The sequence below is a fragment of the Symphalangus syndactylus genome, chromosome 17, assembly GCF_028878055.3.
Source record: "Symphalangus syndactylus isolate Jambi chromosome 17, NHGRI_mSymSyn1-v2.1_pri, whole genome shotgun sequence".
Taxonomy (NCBI): Eukaryota; Metazoa; Chordata; class Mammalia; order Primates; family Hylobatidae; genus Symphalangus; species Symphalangus syndactylus.
In genome coordinates this window covers 27,984,683-28,004,088 of record NC_072439.2, presented here as the reverse complement: position 1 = coordinate 28,004,088, position 19,406 = coordinate 27,984,683, and the positions used below count along the sequence as shown (strand labels likewise).

Genomic DNA, 19,406 nt, shown 5'->3' with positions numbered 1-19,406 from the left:
ACTACTTTATACGTTTGTATAAGTGTCTATTTTCTCCTTCTTCCCATTAAAATGTAATTTCCATGAGAGCAGAGATTCTGCCTGTAAGTCACTGCTCTAGCACATAGAACATCACCTGGATCATGGAACATCAAGAGATGTAGAATGAAGAAATAGGTGTATTTTATAATCAGAATAAAAGAGGTGAGTTTTTTAATGGAGAAGTTTTATTACTTCTTTTAATTTAAAAAAAAATTTCCTTATATTCAACAACTAGAAATGAAGATGTGAAGAACAGTACATATTGGTGGAGCGATAGAAGAAGTGAGAAGAATGAGTGGGAGATGAAGAAATGGAAACAAAGACTAGATTACTCTTTCAAGAGACACGCAGAGAAGGGAAGTGACGATGGAGTGGTGTCTAGAGAGATTTAAACAAGACAACACCAGTTAGAATGGCCATCATTAAAAAAGCAGGAAACAACAGGTGCTGGAGAGGATGTGGAGAAATCGGAACACTTTTACACTGTTGGTGGGACTGTAAACTAGTTCAACCATTGTGGAAGTCAGTGTGGCGATTCCTCAGGGATCTAGAACTAGAAATACCATTTGACCCAGCCATCCCATTACTGGGTATATACCCAAAGGACTATAAATCATGCTGCTATAAAGACACATGCACACCTATGTATATTGCGGCACTATTCACAATAGCAAAGAATTGGAACCAAGCCAAACGTCCTACAACCATAGACTGGATTAAGAAAATGTGGCACATATACACCATGGAATACTATGCAGCCATAAAAAATTATGAGTTCATATCCTTTGTAGGGACATGGATGAAACTGGAAAACATCATTCTCAGTAAACTATCACAAGGACAAAAAACCAAACACCGCATGTTCTCACTCATAGGTGGGAATTGAACAATGAGAACTCATGGACACAGGAAGGGGAACATCACGCTCCCAGGACTGTTGTGGGGTGGGAGGAGGGGGGAGGGACAGCATTAGGAGATACACCTAATGCTAAATGACGAGTTAATGGGTGCAGGAAATCAACATGGCACATGGATACATATGTAACAAACCTGCACATTGTGCACATGTACCCTAAAACCCTAAAGTATAATAAAAAAATAAAAAAATAAAAAAAATAAAAAAAAAAAAGACAACGGAGCCAAAAGAAAGGGAGGAGTTAAAGATACCAAAGCAAGCGTAGATTATGAAACTTAATTTTCAAATGAGGTCAACAAATAGGTAACAGTTTTGTAAATGTAAAGCATTCTACCAGTACAATTTATTGTTATTATTCCTTTAGTTTCCTTATTTTTATAGAAGTTAAATGTATCTTCCAAAACTAAACCATTCTTTGTTCTTGCAAATAGATTAATACAAATATCCTACTAAATAGGACGTCCAGAGCTACAAGTTTGACTACATTGTTGCTTTCATCCAAAATCATGTCTAACCTGACTAGAATTTTATAACACTATGCCTGTATATAGAATACCCAAGTTATTACTGAAATAGCAATTGTCTTTGAGGTGGATGGTGCCATCGGTATTGATAGAGATTAAATAGGTATATATGGATATTAAAGCACAAGAGACTCATATGTAAGTTGTATATATAAAGGGTATACAGTAACAAATTAGGAGACAATAATGTAACTCATACATGTAATCATGTATGTTGTGTGTTATATCATCCAGAAACTGAGGTGGTTGATTTTAATCATTTAAATTACTACAGTTTTTCTTTTCACTTCACATCATATATCAGGTATAATCACATGATGGTATTTTAAGCCACATTCACTAGGCACATTATGTGAGTCAGAACATTCCTATTGAAGAACTAGTATTTATATTTCCTATATTGTAAGTTATTATCAAAAGTTTATAGAGTTGTATTTTCACAAGTTAGTCACATGATTAGCCTAACTAGGTCATATTTTCTTAGACAACTTCAAAACACAGACTTTGAAACCTAAATCAGTTTCTAAACTTTGTCTGAACTGAAACATTTGTTTTAAAATGCTCATTAAGTTTGATATATCAGTGTTTTGTGATGAATCCAGCTCTTAATTCTGTTCAGTAAAGAAGTCAACCCTGGAGATTTAGCCAAGAAAACTGCATTGGTTTCTAAGGATTTCCTGGCAACAAACACAAGCCTCATTTAAAAACCACAATTATCTGCTTCCTTCACCCAAATTTTATGCTTTCATTCATTTCCCCACAATACTGAAATTTTGGTGGGCACAAAAACTGAGGAGCACTATTGCTTTATGCCTAGCCGTGTACAGCCAAATTGTTGGATTTGTGCAAATACCTTTACCACCCACAGATTGAAAGGATATGGAATAGAAATGTATTATCATTTAAATGATTTCTCCAGAAACACAATATTCCAATGTGCCAAGCTCTAACATTCAAAACAGAAAACAATGCTGTAAGGCAAAGATAAAGCAATCATTTACGATTTTTCAGAGCCCTAGAAAGACAACTGAAATTATCAAGGCTAAGCTATACCACCATGCATCTATTATTACAAGTGAATCTCTTGCCCTCCTTTCTGTCTATAAAATGGGAATGTTGTCTATTTTTTTTCTAACAGGAATGCCATTAGAATAAACAGGAAATCATGGGAGAGTCTGAACTTAAAGAAAGATGTGAAAAATCAGAGGTGTTACTATTTCTTCAAAGGCCCTTCTCTCAGAGCACGGGCTTATAAGCCAAAAAAACCAAATGTGATCCTGGATTCCAACAAATAATAGTTAAATAAATTTGTCAACTTTACTTAACATCGAGTCTCAATGCACACATAGAGAATGTATAAATATTATTACATATAATATTGTAATGTATGTAATGAAAGCTAAAGGTATGTCTTTCATTCTCACATGCCCTGTTGAGGCATTTTACTCTTTTCTCAGTGGCTGTAGATAGTTTGAGGAGGGTGCATCCATCATATTTAAATTTCATATCTCTTTCCACTTCAGTCTTAACCCTAAACTACATTCTTTCTCTGCATTTCTGTTTTTTATTCAGTGCTCCTCTCCTTATCAATTGCTTATTGTTTTGTATTATTATCTATCTCCTCCAGGGTCCAAATCTGTTTTTCCCACAGAAAAAAATTAAGGAAAATATGGTACGGTTATATAGTATGACCAAAAGCGAGATTTCATACTGAACCACTGTAACAAGACATATATTATATCAAAAAATAAGCCATCAAAAATTTGAGTCTAACCAAGCTAAAATGTAAAATATATTAGAGCTACTAAATTGAAAATAAATCTAATTTTTGCAATTTAATATGAAATGTATGTGTCCACCAAATCATGATGATGTTTGTAAAGGAGAGGGCTGGATAATTTAGATCTAGACAACACTAACCCTTGTTTTATATTTGCCCTCTGCTCCTACAAAAACTTCAGACAAAAGTACTAACAATTAGAAAAAATTGGATTACCTTCTACTACCCTTTTAACACAATGACACTATGTCACAATATGAATTGAAACAGGTGGTAGGAGAAAAGCAGTTGAATTGTAGATCTGTAAACAACCCACAAAGCTTCCACTCCTGCATGATCTGGAGATGACTACATTTCACAAATGTTAGGTGGAGCACCATTATATAGAACAAGAAAGAAAACTTCCAATTATATGTAGCCTTTTATAGATGGCTAAATCATAAGCCTTATATTTAATTTTGTGATTATATATGGTAGAAAGAGAGGTAGCTCTGAACATAATATCTAATTTTGTATATAATATTCATAATAAAACATTTTCTTTCTTTTTTAATAAGACTTTTATAATGCAAATAATAAGACTTTTATCAATGCAAATAAGCTATGGTAATGGAGCCAGTTCTAAATATTTCTTCAGTCTATTATCATTGGGACTAGTTAAGACTTTCACTCCTTTTGTTCTGGTGTACCTGTTCTCCTGGGAAATGAGGCACAGAAGAAATCCACTTCACCTCAGCTCTTTCTCCTGCATGCTGGCAAAGGAGTGAAAGAGTGAGTGAGAAAAACGAAAACAATCTTTAAGAGTTCTTTGTTAGGATAAAGTTTGTGGTCCAAGAACATTTATTATCACTGTGGTAACACCTACATATATGAAGGATTCTCCATTTTATGCATTTAACCATCCAGTATGGTCGGTATGCCAGCAAGCACTAGCTAGTTAACGGCACGCATTCGAGAGAGCAGAACAGCTTTACCAGCAAACCATTACAACATGGAACCTCCCCTCAACACAGACTGTTCTCAAAGGTAGGTGAACTGAAGAGCGAAAGTTGCATATCCAAAGGCCTCTACTCATATAACCATCCCTTCTAAAGCATCAGCATCAACATATTTCAACCATACCATCAAAAATTATAAAAGCAAACAAACTGTTTAAAAAAAAGATAGTAGTTACGTGACAAAAAGAATGCTATTCTATGTTCTCAAAAGAAACCAAAAGAGTCCAAGAATAGACTGTTTAATCAACTTCACTTGAATTCACACTTCTGAGAATAACAGTTTAAGCAAAATTTTTGGACAATTATGTGCACTAGTATTAAATCCCTGAGCACAGCAACGTCACAAAGCACAGTGAAAGAGACAGTGATGCTGGAACCCACACACTTTTATAACTACATTCTATTCACACTCCTTATATGTGTTGATAGTTGTACATTACTTCATATACTTTAACGACCTGTCTTCGAGGAAAAGGTAGAGCATTATCAGATTTTAATATAACAAAGTACCATACTCAGCTTTCAGCTAACAGCTTAAGCAACTGAGAATTCAACTGATTAAGAATCAAAGCAGCAACCACTCTGTGCTACAAACCTCAGTCTACAGTAAGCCTCTGTAACATACTGCTTTCTGACTTGTTCTTTTTGCAATAAGATTCCAGTACCTTTTAGAATCTCACTATTTTACTCTTTCCCTTTATGAATAAAATCGATCACATAATATACACTACTCTAACTTCTATTTGCCATCGGCCGCTTTGTTCCACCCCTAACATTTTCCTTATGGATGAATTTGGTTTCCTCAGTGATGATGCAGGTATTTTCCTGCAGTATGCAATCATATGGCAAAGCAGTAGTCAAGTGGTTAAATGTGCAATCTTGAGAAATTTTCCCAGTGGTGAGATGTATTCTATTGTGAAATTATGCCCCAAGGTGGTGGTGGGAGCCTATTACTGGGGTCTATTTTCAAAAAATTCTCCAAAGAACACCCTGAGGAAAGCCCTACATTAAGGGGATATGAAGAACTAGTCCAAACTACAGCCATCGACATTTCATATTGGCTGAAAACCTACTGACCTTATTTCTTCTCAATTTGTATCCCATTACTTCAATTGCTAGGAAGAAGGATTCAGGACACATCAGATAGAATATTACACAAAACAAGTGTCAGATATCACTACAGTTTAGCAACAATTTAACCAGTAATCCCTGAGTTAACACTCTTCTTGCAATGGACAATGGACATGAGAGTACTCTGTAAACTGTATAGTAGTCTATAAATTAGACTTATTACCAAATCATACTAAATTAGGTAATAGGGTGAATGGATAAACAAATTGTGATATATATATATATACACACACACACATATATACATATATATACACACACACACACATATGTACATATATATACACACACAGTGGAATATTATTCAGCCTTAAAAAGAAATTACAACATAGACGAATTTGGAAACATGTTAAGTGAAATAAGCCAGACACAAAAGTACAAATACTGTGTGACTCTACTTGCATGACAGATACCTGGAATAGTCAAATTCATTGAGACAGAAAGTAGAATAGAGATTACCAGGAGCTGAAGGGAGGGAGAAATGCAGAGTTACTATTTAATGAATACAGAGTTTTTGTACAGGATGATTTTTAAAAGAGTTCTGGAATAGATAAGCGGTAATGTACAACATTGTGAATGTACTTAATGCCGCTGAATTGTACAAAAAATGGCTACAATGGTAAACTTTATGTTATGTCTATTTTACAACAATAAAAATGAAGAAAAACAGATCAAATGGCAAGAGTCATAATGGGAACAGCTCTGCTCATTGGCTCTACCATATAACCTACATTAACTTTCTTCGTGGCACTGAACAGTATTTGAAATAGTGTTAACCTATTTGCTTACTTCTTTATTGTCTCTCTCTTCCCCTACTAGAATACAATCTACTATAAGAGCACAAACCTATGCCTTCTATTTCACTACTTTATTTCCAGCATTTATGATGTTTCTTATCACAGAATGTGTGCAGAATAAATATTTGTTGAATAAATAAATAGATGGAAGAAACACTACATATGTCCTTTTGAGTTTGGTTACTCTGCATGATCACATGCATTTTCTTATGCCCAATAACATTTAATGTCTCTACCTCTTGTAAGCAGTAGAATACTTTCAATTGTTGTTTATATTATATGTAAGTCTTGTATCTGTAAATAGAAGCTAAGCTGTTTGACACACCATACACTATAGCTCTATTTCCCCACAAAGTGTCTTACTTTTGCATAGTGCCATATGGTATACTAAGAACTTTTACATCTGTGATCATCTTTGGTTCACATGATCATGAGGCTGGCAGATGGAATCACCCCTCTTGCAGAGATGAGGGAGCAGGCTTAGAGAAGGTAAGTGGCTTGTTCAAAGTCAAAGTTAGTAATTAGCACAGCCAGAACTCAAAACCAGTTATCCACCGGGCACAGTGGTTCATGCTGTGGCTCAACGCTTTGGAAGGCTGAAGCATGAGGATCACATAAGGACAGAAGTTGGAGGCTGCAGGGAAATGTGATGGCACCACTGTACTCCAGCCTGGGCAACAGAGCCAAGACCCTGTCTCAAAAAAATTTTAAAAAGTTCTTCCAGCTTCAGGCCCAAAGTTCTTTCCATTAAAAGTCTGATAATGAAGAAGCAGCAGCTTCTCCACTCCTTCTCGAATCTCCGCCTGGTTGGGGCCCACCTGCTTCCACTCCTGTCTCCACCATGTGCATCAAGGTGACCCAGAAGTCCTACAAGGTGTCCACCTCTGGCCCCTGGGACTTCAGCAGCCGCTCCCTACACGAGTGGGCCCGGTGCCCCCATCAGCTCCTCAAGCTTCTCCCGAGTGGGCATGAGCAGCTTCCAGGGTAGCCTGGGCGGAGGCTTTGGCGGGGCCGGTGGTATGGGAGGGATTACTGCTGTCATGGTCAACCAGAGCCTGCTGAGCCCCCCTAACCTGGAGGTGGACCCCAACATCCAGGCCAGGCCCTGCACACCCAGGAGAAGGAACAGATCAAGACCTACAAAACAAATTTGCCTCCTTCATTGACAAGATACGGTTCCTGGGGCGGCAGAACAAGATGCTGGAGGCCAAGTGGAGCCTCCTGCAGCAACAGAAGATGGCTCGGAGCAACATGGACAACATGTTCCAGGAGCTACCTCAACAACCTTAGGCAGCAGCTGGAGACTCTGGGCCAGGAGAAGCTGAAGCTGGAGGCAGAGCTTGGCAACATTCAGGGGCTGGTGGAGGACTTCAAGAACAAGTACCATGATGAGATCAATAAGCATATAGAGATGGAGAATGAATTTGTCCTCATAGAGAAGGATGTGGATGAAGCTTACAAGAACAAGGTAGAGCTGGAGTCTTGCCTGAAAGGGCTGACTGATGAGATCAACTTCCTCAGGCAGCTGTATGAAGAGGAGATCTGGGAGCTGCAGTCCCTGATCTCGGACACGTCTGTGGTGCTGTCCAGGACAGCAACAACTCCCTGGACATGGACAACATCATCGCTGAGGTCAAGGCCCAGTATGAGGAGATTGCCAACTGCAGCTGGGCTAAGGCTGAGAGCATGTACCAGATCAAGTATGAGGAGCTGTGGACGCTGGCCGGGAAGCACGAGGATAACCTGCGGCATACAAAGACTGAGATCTCCGAGATGAACCAGAATGTCAGCTGCCTCCAGGCTGAGATCAAGGGCCTCAAAGGCCAGAGGGCTTCCCTGGAGGCCGCCATCGCCGATGTCAAGCAGCACAGGGAGCTGGCCATTAAGGATGCCAACACCAAGCTGTCGGAGCTGGAGGCCGCCCTGCAGCGGGCCAAGCAGGACATGGCGCAGCAGCTGCATGTATACCAGGAGCTGATGAATGTCAAGCTGGCCCTGGACATCAAGACTGCCACCTACAAGAAGCTGCTGGAGGGCAAAGAGAGCTGGCTAGAGTCTAGGATGCAGAACATGAGTATCTACTCGAAGACCACCAGTGGCTGTGCTGGAAGGTTGAGCTCGGCCTATGGGGGCCTCACAAGACCCCTCCTCAGCTATGGCCTGAGCTCCAGCTTTGGCTCTGTCGCGGGCTCCAGCTACTTCAACTGCACCAGCTCCACCAGGGCTGTGGTTGTGAAGATCGAGACCCGCGATGGGAAGCTGGTGTCTGAGTCCTCTGACGTCCTGCCTGAGTGAACGGCCATGGCAGCCCCTCTCACCCTACCCCACCTGCAGCTGTCCCAGAGCCCATGAGAGAGGCCGCTGTGCAGAGGAGCACAGGGAACAGGAGACCCACCTGAGACTCAGCCCTAGCCCTCAGCCCACCCGCGGGGGGGGAGTTTACTGCCAGGGGACCCCCCTTCCCCATATCATCTCCAGCTACAAAACAATTCAATTTTTTTTTCACAAAATAAACCCTCAGCTAGCTCTGCCAATTGTCAAAAAGAAAAAAGAGTTTGATAATGAAAACGATTCTAATGTCATATTTCCATAATATAAAATAGAATATGTTAAAATAATTCCTACTAAATTTTTTTTCTGGGCCTGTGAAAAAAGATGCCTTGGCCATGGGTTTGTTTTAAATGCTAAACAAGAGAGGAATTATACATGGCTAGAAATAAATTTAGCTGATTATTTGTCAATATAATATTATATATACAGTTATGCATTGCTCAGTAATCAGGATACATTCTGAGAAATCCATCATTGGGCAGTTTTAATGTGTGAACCTCATAGAGTGTACTGACACAAACCCATATGGTACAGCCTACTACACACCTAGGCTATATGGGATAATCTATTGCTCCTAGGTCACAAACCTGTAGGCAACTGTAACACAATGGTACTTGTGTATCTGAACGTATCTAATTACATAGAAAAGGTACAGTAAAAATAGGATATTAAATCTTATGGGACCACCATTGTATGGACAGTTCATCATTGGCCAAAACACTGTATGTGGCTTATGACGGTACAGAAAAAAACTGACTATAAATATATGATGGGGCTGGTAGGAGCCATACAGCCCAGTCAGTAAAGTGAGGGCTCAATCATCTCACCGCCCAATTCACCTCCAGGAAACTTTCTGCTTCAGCCCATTGAGGACACATGGGAAGGAGAGTCTCATACCACCCCACCATCCCTTTTCCCTTCAGGAGCCAGAAATCCAGAATCATATCTGAAATTCATCATTTTTAAATGTTATCAATTAATCTCATTCTAAAGAACATTCTGCATGTCAAATACAGCCTGTGGGCAACCAGGGTGTGGCTTCAGTTCGAAGCCATCTTATTTCTGAGTAGGTAGCACTTTCTACTCATGGACTGACTTGAATCAGAAAAAAAAAAAAAAAAGCAAGAAGAGAACATATGAATACAAAAAAAAATTTTGGTTATCTTCTCTGTGCTTCTTATTTACCCACATTGAAAATTTTTTTTTTTTTTTTTTTTTGAGACGGAGTCTCGCTCTGTCACCCAGGCTGGAGTGCAGTGGCGCAATCTCGCCTCACTGCAAGCTCCGCCTCCCGGGTTCACGCCATTCTCCTGCCTCAGCCTCTGCGAGTAGCTGGGACTACAGGCGCTCGCCACCACGCCCGGCTAATTTTTGGTATTTTTCAGTAGAGACGGGGTTTCACCGTGGTCTCGATCTCCTGACCTCGTGATCCGCCCGCCTCGGCCTCCCAAAGTGCTGGGATTACAAGCGTGAGCCACCGCGCCCGGCCCACATTGAAAATTTTGCCTAGACTTGTGAACTTCAAATGAGTGCCATTATATGAAATAACTGTGCTTATAAGAGTGCTTTAAAGTCCTTAGATTTGAAGATGTTTAACGTACTAATCCAACTTAAAAACTAAGTTTGCCTTCCATGGGAGAATCCAGAGGCTAAAACACAGGATACAAACAGAGTATTTATTCTTGTAAGGACAGGATCTGATGTTTCTGCTCTATATTTTAGCAGTGGCACATAAAGATTATAATTGGGAATGAAAGAAAGCAAAGGACCCACTGAAAAACGGATGTCTTGAGCTAGAAGTAGCAATCACAGCATCTGCACTTTGGCGTCCGGAGAAAAACACTGGAAGAAAACAATAAAGCACAAAGTATAAAAACACCAAAGAAGTCAGCTGGTTTTCTCAGTTGATTGGGGGGAAAATAGAGTACAAAAGGATATTTAGAAGACGTTGGTAAAATTCTGAAGACTTAAATAGCTTATGGTTCAGATAAGCTGAAAAATGGAGGCAAAAGGAGTAAAAGGAGAATAAAATGGCTGTGCTTAGTTTTTTCTGTTACTGTAAGGCTTAAAAGACAATTCAGAACTGGGTCATGTTCAGACTCTTTCACCAAGATCAGTACCATTGCTTCTTTCTTGGTATCGTCTTTCGAATGTCAAATTCACTCCAATTTATTACATATAACTTTCCAGAGAGCACCTTAAAAACTGCCTCACTTTATTTCCTTGCGAATACTCTATGCTATATTTATATATTCTACCTACTACATAACACAGAAAGAACGCAGGATTTCGAGTAAGAATACTTGGATTCAAGACTTGGTCACCTGTTTAGGTAGATGATTTCTGGAATCATTTAATTCCTCTGAGCCTCAGTTGATCATTTTGTACAATAAAGGTAATATGACTTGCCTTAACTACCTCACAAGGTCGTTGCAAGGATTAAAAAAGTGTCTCTCAAGTTTTAATCTTAAAAATATATTATCTGAAAAGCATCCAAATGGTCATCCTCCAAGGAAACTACAACCTAACTGATCATTTAACAAACATTATTAAACATCTACTGTTACTTCAAACACTGGCAATATAGCTGTGAAAATGACAAGGTCCCTGCCTGCACACATGGAGCCCATAATCTGATTACAGTTGTAAATTTTTAATTTGGGGTTTGATGATAACATAGTAAACAAAAAAAAATTCATCTTTCAGCTAGTAAGTAGATTACAAGTTTGTGATAATGTATTGTTTTTCATTAATTTTCATAAAGAAAAGAATATAATGGCATTATCTTAATTAAATTCAAAAAGGCACTTAGCCTGAAACCACAGAGTAAAGGCATTATTTACTATACATGTGTCATTGGAATATAGTAATTATTAGTCACCACAGACACACTTGCTATCATGCAAACATAAGGAAAATGCAGCTGCTTACTCAAAGTTTGATTTGTGGAAACATGATATATTCATCCAAAATAGCTATTACTAAGTTCTTATTTTATGCAAGACCCCACAGCGGACACCATAAGGGATAGGTCAGCAAGCCCCAGTTTCTTGCTACCTTCAAAGGACTTGTAATAAAGGAATAAAAGATTTGTGAGCTCCTGTAAGTAAGAGAATGACGTATGACTATTGAAGAGGTATTATAGTGGCTTAGAAAGAGATACCAAATTTAAGGAGTCAAAAGGTGCCCTCATGAAATTTTGACCAATAATGCAAAGCACCAGACCAGCAGTCAAAACTCCAAGTTTGAGTCTAATGATGTATTCACCCAAATCTGGTTCTATGAACTGAAGCAAATTACTTTAACTCAGTTTTTCTATCTATGAAATAAAAAAATAGAAAACTACCAATATTCTGACATTCTCAAATCCTTGAGTTGGAAAAACTCATGACTGAATGAACAGATTTTTCTGAATACCAGCTACTCCACAGTTTTGATTGTTGCATTAGATAACATATGTGAAGCACTCTCAGTATTTCCTACCCTAAGGAGGTCCTCAATAAATGTTGAACCTTGATCTGAAGTAGGAAATAGTTGAACTAAACCTTAACATATTGGTAAGATTTTAATAGAGAGAGATATGAAGAAAGTAATGTCAAGCCAAAAGAGCAGGCTGGGGAAAGACACGGAATTTAGAACATGTAGTATGAATGGCAAGTAATCTCATTTGGCTCCACGCTGAAGTGTATTAAGTGGAGGAATAAGAGGTAAGCTTGAAACGATGGCGCTGACCCAGAATATTTAAAATGCTGACTGCCACATGGAAGTGTTTTCCCTTAATGTAGTAGGAACCAGCGAGGCACTGGGGGACTGCAAAGGACATCAGCCTAAACATGTAAAATCTATACAAACCCTTTGCATCATTTGATGATCAAACACCTCCAAAGAAAGCCAATCAACAAGCTCTTTGGGTAATATATTTGACAGTAGCTCATATGACACCACTACCATTTCCAGTTAACATAAATAGAAAGAAACTCTTTGATGATTATTTCTAGTCGCTCTCTTTTAGTAGGACACTGGTGAATGCCTCTCTCAATATTAGGTGCATTGCATTTCTCAGAATTTATCTTTAATCAAGCTATCTTAAAAACTTGAGATGCTAAATGGAAAGATTTGTATCAATAAAGTACAGAGTTTATAATTTGTTTCAGAAAGACTTCACTGTACATTTATGAATCACTATGGTACTCCATATAAATACAAAAGAAAGCACGACAAAAATATGTTCGCTAGGCTACCAATACGCACTGTGTCTTAAAACTACTATGCAATATGTTTGTACTATGATGAGGAGGGTTACAATAAGAGAATGAAGAATAATTTGAGGGAGAGAAAAAGAAAAAAGAAGCTAAAAGATAATTAATATCTAAGCTAAATAAAATAAGAAAAACAAAAGCATTTCAAATGTGGAACCCTGCCTTCTTTTATGAGTTTTTCACTACATTCCATTATTAAAATTCAGCCAAATTTCTTAACTGAAGGAAGACAATACTTGCTAAATAAACTTCTTTGTTTCTACTGTAGGAAGCATCTAAATTTATAGTTTCTTATTTTTACAAACCTCTTTCAAATGGATGAAATATTTTCACAGTCATAATTCAATACAGTGAGTAAGATGTTTTTACCCGTATTATAAAAATAAGAGAACTGAGGCTCAGAGGAGTGAAGTGACTTGCTCAGTCAGAGCACACCCAAAACGGACAGCTTTAAGACCCATATCCAGGTCCTGTGATTACAAATCTCTTGTTCCTGCTAGCATATCATCCTACAGCAATACTAGTGTGCATGCTATGCATCAGATAAAGAGTAGAGAAAGAGTTCTCGGCATTCACAATAGTTGCTCTTTTGCACAAAGAGAGAAGAATGACATAGTGCCAGGGTGCAGGGCAGCTTCGTTCCTTTTTCATTTATCTAACATAGTCCTACACCTTCCATACTGAGAATTGTATAAAAATAATCAAGTTCACAGAACTCTTGACACCATCTGCTGACACCACACTGTACAAACATCAAATGTAGATGATAATACAATTAAGTTTTAATCTACTTTGGGATACTATCCAATTTGTGGACCATCTGGGGAGCATGTGTCCTCCACCTCAGTTCACCTTTGCTGTTTGCCTGATTCTGGACTAACTCTGTGCGAAGGTGTGAAGAATGAAAACTGATCACTGCATTAAAATATAATTCAGAAGGCAATGGTACGCTGGAAAACTACATAATTGTCCCCAACGGTAAACAGAAATAATTTGAAGTTCTCTGCTATTAGAACTTATAAGCATTGCTCTTTTCCTCCATTCATGCCAGTGACGTGAGTGTAGGTGTTACATCATGTCTGAACAGGCTTCATTCCACTTTCTGATTAAAGAGAATACTATGATAGATCCTCCAAGAAAGATGGAATATGAGACAAAATGATTCGCTTCTCCTTCCAGATTTTTTATTCCTGTGCACATTAGACAGCATGTCTAAAGGTACTACCTACACCAGATCACAAGAACCAATCAGAAAGGAAAATAGAGTGTACAATCAATGGCACGCACTCAACTCTGGAAATAACCGCCCCCCCCCCCCCCAGTTATGTCAAATAATTCGTTAATAGGCTATGCTTTGGGTAAGGCCTCCATTTGTACAGAAGAAAGCATTTTTACCAAAGCCAGAGCTTTCTTCTCCTCTTTTAGGCTCAGAGCTCCCTCTTGTCATTAGGTTCATACCTAGAATTCAGAATAAAAAATTTAAGGAGACCTGACCCATTACCATGGGATTTACATCACATTTGTCAGTCTGGCTCTAATGTGTTGCCCCTGTTCTGGAAATTGAGCTTCTACCATTTTCCCAGGCCTGACTCCTTTTCCTGGGTACCTGTAAAAGACCTCACTTTGTTCTTGCTACCACCGCCCTGCCCCCACTGCCATTCCCCCATGGAATGCTGCTCCTGAAACTTAGTCCTGCTCTTTGCTACCTCCAGACAATGTTTCTTCACACTGATTTCCCACTTGTATCCCTCCTGCCCTCCATAAGAATACTCCGGGCTATATTGCTTTTGCCTTATCCCTAAACGCCATGCTTTGCCTACCAGAATGGATCCTCAGAACACAAGTTAGGCCTGATTCCAGCACTGGGTCCGCACAGTGGCAAGTTCTTGTTTGGGTCCCAGTGGTCCACATCTGTGTCCACTTGCTGGAGTTGATCACTAAGAGCTTATAGTCTAATTGAAAGAGATGTACATTAACAAAAGGATTGGTTTTTGACTTTTGTTGTCTTACACTGTCAGCTCTTACAGGCACTTAAGGATGAAATAGCATGGTTCATGAATTGGTGGGCTATTGGCATAATTCAGCTATAATTATAACCAACTTATAATTGATGATGTAATGATAGTACTGAATAGTGGGAAACTTGGGAACCAGACTTCCTGGACGCAAACTCCAGCTTTGACGTTTACCAACTTTGGGCCATTGGGCAAAATTAACGAGTGCCTCAATTTATTCAACTATGAAATGAGGAAAATCATACTGCTTTCTCAAAGGGCTTTGAGGATGAAATGTATTAAAATATATAAAGTGCTTCGTGCAGGACCTGCTCATAATAAATGCTCAACTAATAGATGTGGATTAACTCGGTGGGCTGCCGTATCTAAAAAATAATAAGAATCACAGAGAAGACCAAGTAGGGAAATCAGTCCCATATTGAAATTCACTATTAATTCTTTCAAGAAGACTTCTCTGCCCTTCCGCAGGACAAGCTGAATTTGACTCCAATACATCAGTAACTGGTTGGCAGGGAAGTCTGGAGTACTACATCTACCTTGACAGCTTATTACCTACATGGAAGTTTTTTATCTGTTAAATGTAGAAAATAGTGCTTCCTACCTAGTAGGGTTAGCCTTACCACAAAATTAGTTAAGACAGATAAAGCACTTAGAATCATGCCTGACATACAGAAAACACAAGTGTGAGCTAATTGCTTTTATAAGTGTAGCCTACACAATGGTCAGGAAGATGCTGTGATGAAACCAGAATGTCCCTAAGTGATTAGAGCCTGGAAGATTCATGTTTCTGGCAAAGGGCGAAACTCATTACTCCAGTCATACTCAGGACCCTTCCCACTGAAAGTAAATTCAAATCTTAACTGTACCTTAAAGAACATACCACATGGAAAAAAACACAAAATACTCAGACCAGAAGGAAGCAATCACAGCCACATTCTCCTACAAACAGAGACAGTGGGCAAAACAAGGATAACAAGTTTCCAAGGATAACAACTCACATTTTGCAAAGCTTTTAAAGCATGTACTCTTTGAAAAATTCAGTGAGAGGGTGCGCTTAAAAGATCAAGTAGATAAAAACACTTTTTGAATAAAAATTAGGGTCCCCAAGCAAGGATGCAACAATCCAACACATATAGGTAGGAGGCAAAAAGGTGTGAACACAAAGGAGGATCAAAACAATCTAAAGGAAGAGAATTTCAGAGTGGACCGATGTGGTAATTGCCAGATTCTTAGTGAATAGGTCCCAGAAATGAATACCTGAGTTCTGCTCTAGTATAAACATATATTAGTTTATTTCATGGTAAATTTCAGAGCCTATTTCTTATTCCAAAAGGTGGACTCAGTTATTTTCAACAAAAGCTTTGCTAATGCTACCGCTCTCCATTGGAGGCTAAACTCCCCTGGAGCGGTTGGAGACTGTGTTTCCAGCAGCAGTGGGCTGGCCTTGATTGTTAACTATCTGAGTGACCTTAGGAAAGTTACAACTCCCTCTCCATTCATCTCCCGTCTGCAGAGTGGACATAATGCTGGACTCTACCCAATAGAAGTAACACGATTATTGATTTAGCTAACACACATGACGCACTTAGGAAGGTCCATGACACACAGAAAGTATTATGTACTTTCTGTTGTCTCATAAGGTACCAAGTTAAAGAATGTCACCATTGTTTTCTACGGATATCTAGACTAAGCTGACCCGATTGAGTATTGCAGTCAAGATTCTAAAGGACAAGATCAAAAGGGAAAAACGTGGGCAAATAACACCTCAGAATCTGTTCTGCCTTGTTCCCTATGGCTCGGTCTGCACCACTAGATTTAACAGGGTTCATTTTCTCTAGACGTATTTTACCTTACAATCTGGCTTACTAGGAATGAGCTCCCTGAGAAGCTGGCAGGTTTCTTTGTTCTCTACCTTGCATTTAACGTAGTTCCAGACACAAACTAAGCTCTCAAAAAATGAGTAATGAATAATCAACAAATGGATATCAAGCAGGAAAGAATTGTTCTAAATCCAAGACTACTTGCTAAAATCAGCAAACTTTTAAATTCATTAATAGAACAAAATGATTATTTTAATATTCTTTTAATAGTTTACAGCTAAAAGCATCAGCAGTGCTCTCTAAAGTGAATTGTGTCAACCGTTATGTTGGGAATCTTGAAATGTTTTTGCCGAATACTACTGCCATATCCTTCTGTCATTTAGAGACTTTTTAAATTGTTTTGTCTGCCCCAAATATTCTGAGACACTTGTGTGTTCTCTCTGCATTGGACTGCCTACACAGAGAAAAATTATCCACTTCCCCATCAACCACTGACTTTTTCTATTACCAAATGAGAGGTTCTAAAGGCCCACAATGACTAGGATAAATCACTCCATTTCTTTTACTCTATTAAAGTAGATATTTTATGTTCCACTGCCACAAAATCCAAGATGAACACCAAAAATAGCCTGTGAGTTGAAGACGCCCATTTTAAAATGGCACCACAATTTATCCTATTTCTTACTGTACCATGAGCATTACATTATTCATTAGAAGATTTGGTTTTTAGGCAGCCTTTGCTGCCTTTGCTGAGTGTAGGCTTCCCAGTGCAAACTGGTGATATAAAGAGATATCTTCCAGAGATAAGGTCACTTTGTGGATTCCCACCTGTGTGACCCCACTGTGTTTGCATAAATATAAATTTACTCTATGACATTCCTGTCATGTCTGCTCAGTGAGCAAGTAATTTGCCACTCTCATTACCCCAGGTACAAGGTACCTTGTGAAAAATCAATCTTCTTTCTGCTTCATACATCACAGCTTCCCCCCGTCACCCAGTGCATTCTGACTCTGAAATGCAGCTGTGAGATAAAGACACAGGTCTGTTTCAGCAGGCTGCATTGTCCAAAGGGGCTAATGAATGTTACACCTCACTGGGAAACCCCATCTTGGGGCAAGGGAAATGTCTATATAAAAAGCAAATGTGCTGTTTTGTGCAAAGCATTTCCTATACCAGAGGGAGGGAGGTCTTAATAGTAGAACAAATAAGTAGCTATAGGGGGTTTAGTGCACAGTTTTTCAGAAATATTAATCTGCCATCTCTTCAGGCTACAAATCGTTTTCTCTACCTCTTGACAGGTTAAATTTTGACTTTGAAAGACAATCCATTGCAGGATCCTGACTGGCTATAATATGCCAGACTTCTCCCTAGGGACAGAGCCACCTCCCTCCAGCAGATGAAACCATTTTCAGTGTTTTCCTTCGTGCTGATTGCTGTTTTTTCACCAATGTATCCTCCCCAACATCATAGCATAAATGCCAGTGGGGGAAAAAAAAGCAGTGGAAATAATTTCATTTTGTATCTATTTTCTGATCCAAAAAGGGGTTATATCCTGGAATTTTCTTGCTATATAGTATAGTACTTGCTATATAGATCTGTTTTAGAAAATCACTAATTTGAATGTCAGGAAATATGTATTGAGTACCTACTGTGTTCTATTTCTGGAGCTGTAAATAAAGTAATTAACAGAAGTAACATAGTCCTTCCATCATGGAATTTATGTTCCAGAAGGGAGAAAATAAATGAATACCTAAATAAACCGTGACAATTTTAAGTATTGATCAGTGCTTGGGGGGCTAAAACATTAGACAGGATGGTGAGAAAGATTTAGCCAAATAAACCAGCTGTGAGGAAGAAGAAAAGAAGCAGCAGAAGCAGAAGCAGCAGAAGCAGGAGAAGTAGAAGCAGCAGAAGCAGCAGCAGCAGAAGCAGCAGCAGGAGCAGAAGAAATAGACGCAGAAGCAGCAGAATCAAAAGAAGAATCAGAATCAGAAGTAAAAGAAGGGCCAGGCGCCGGTGGCTCATGCCTGTAATCCCAACAATTTGGAAGGCCAAGGTGGGCAGATCCCCTGAAGTCAGGAGTTCAAGACCAGCCTTATCAACATGGAGAAACCTCGCCTCTACTAAAAATACAAAAAATTAGCCAGGCGTGGTGGTGCGTGCCTGTAATCCCAGCTACTAGGGAGGCTGAGGCAGGAGAATTGCTTGAACCTGGGAGGCAGAGGTTGCAGTGAGCTGAGATCATGCCATTGCACTCCAGCCTGGGCAACAAGAGCAAAACCTCCATCAAAAAAAAAGAAAAGAAAAGAAAAAGAAGGTGGAGTAGGAGGAGGAGAAGGAGGAGGAAGGTAAGGGAGCATATAAGCATATTCTCGGCAAAATAAAAGGAATAGAAATAGTGAAATAGAGAGAAGGCAGTGTGGGAGGGGCAGTATGTATGAGTCAGCAGAGTGATCCTGGCAGAAGTCAGTCCACAGAAGCCTGTTGGCCATGAGAAAGAACTGGGATTTATTCGAAGTGCGGTAGGAAGCCACTGGAAAGGGAAAGTGGAGAGGGCTTTGAAACAACCAGGCAACTGAAACGATCTGATTTACATTTTTTAAAGATCATGTTAAAAAGTGCTGCTGCATAGAGTTGTGGGGGGTAAATGGAGTAGAAGTAGGGGGAACATCTAGGATGCTCGGACCACAGTCCAAGCAAGTTATGATGATGGCCTGACCTACAAAGCTATCAGTAGAGAGGAAGAAAAGTAGACATATGTGTGATATACTTTGGATATATAGACCTTAGAACTTGGTCAGAGATTTGATGAG

General features: G+C 39.2%; 2 protein-coding genes across 12 annotated transcripts in view; one reads left to right on the top strand and one right to left on the bottom strand.

Moving 5' to 3' along the window:
- TAFA2 (TAFA chemokine like family member 2) overlaps nucleotides 1-19,406 on the bottom strand; it is a 575,512-nt gene that overhangs the window by 170,609 nt on the left and 385,497 nt on the right. Inside the window, exon 1 of one of the 11 annotated variants that reach the window (XM_055248656.2) lies at nucleotides 3,931-3,965. The exons of the other annotated variants lie outside the window; for them this stretch is intronic. The gene's annotated coding sequence lies outside the window, so the exon portion shown is untranslated. Of the gene's footprint in view, nucleotides 1-3,930; nucleotides 3,966-19,406 lie in introns of those variants that run through there. 11 annotated transcript variants of the gene reach the window in all.
- On the top strand, nucleotides 2,845-8,462 carry LOC129465928 (keratin, type II cytoskeletal 8-like). Its single transcript, XM_063622286.1, is given in 6 exon segments — nucleotides 2,845-2,866; nucleotides 6,541-6,656; nucleotides 6,922-7,151; nucleotides 7,247-7,436; nucleotides 7,438-7,753; nucleotides 7,756-8,462. Coding segments are annotated over 6 exon segments (1,581 nt in total).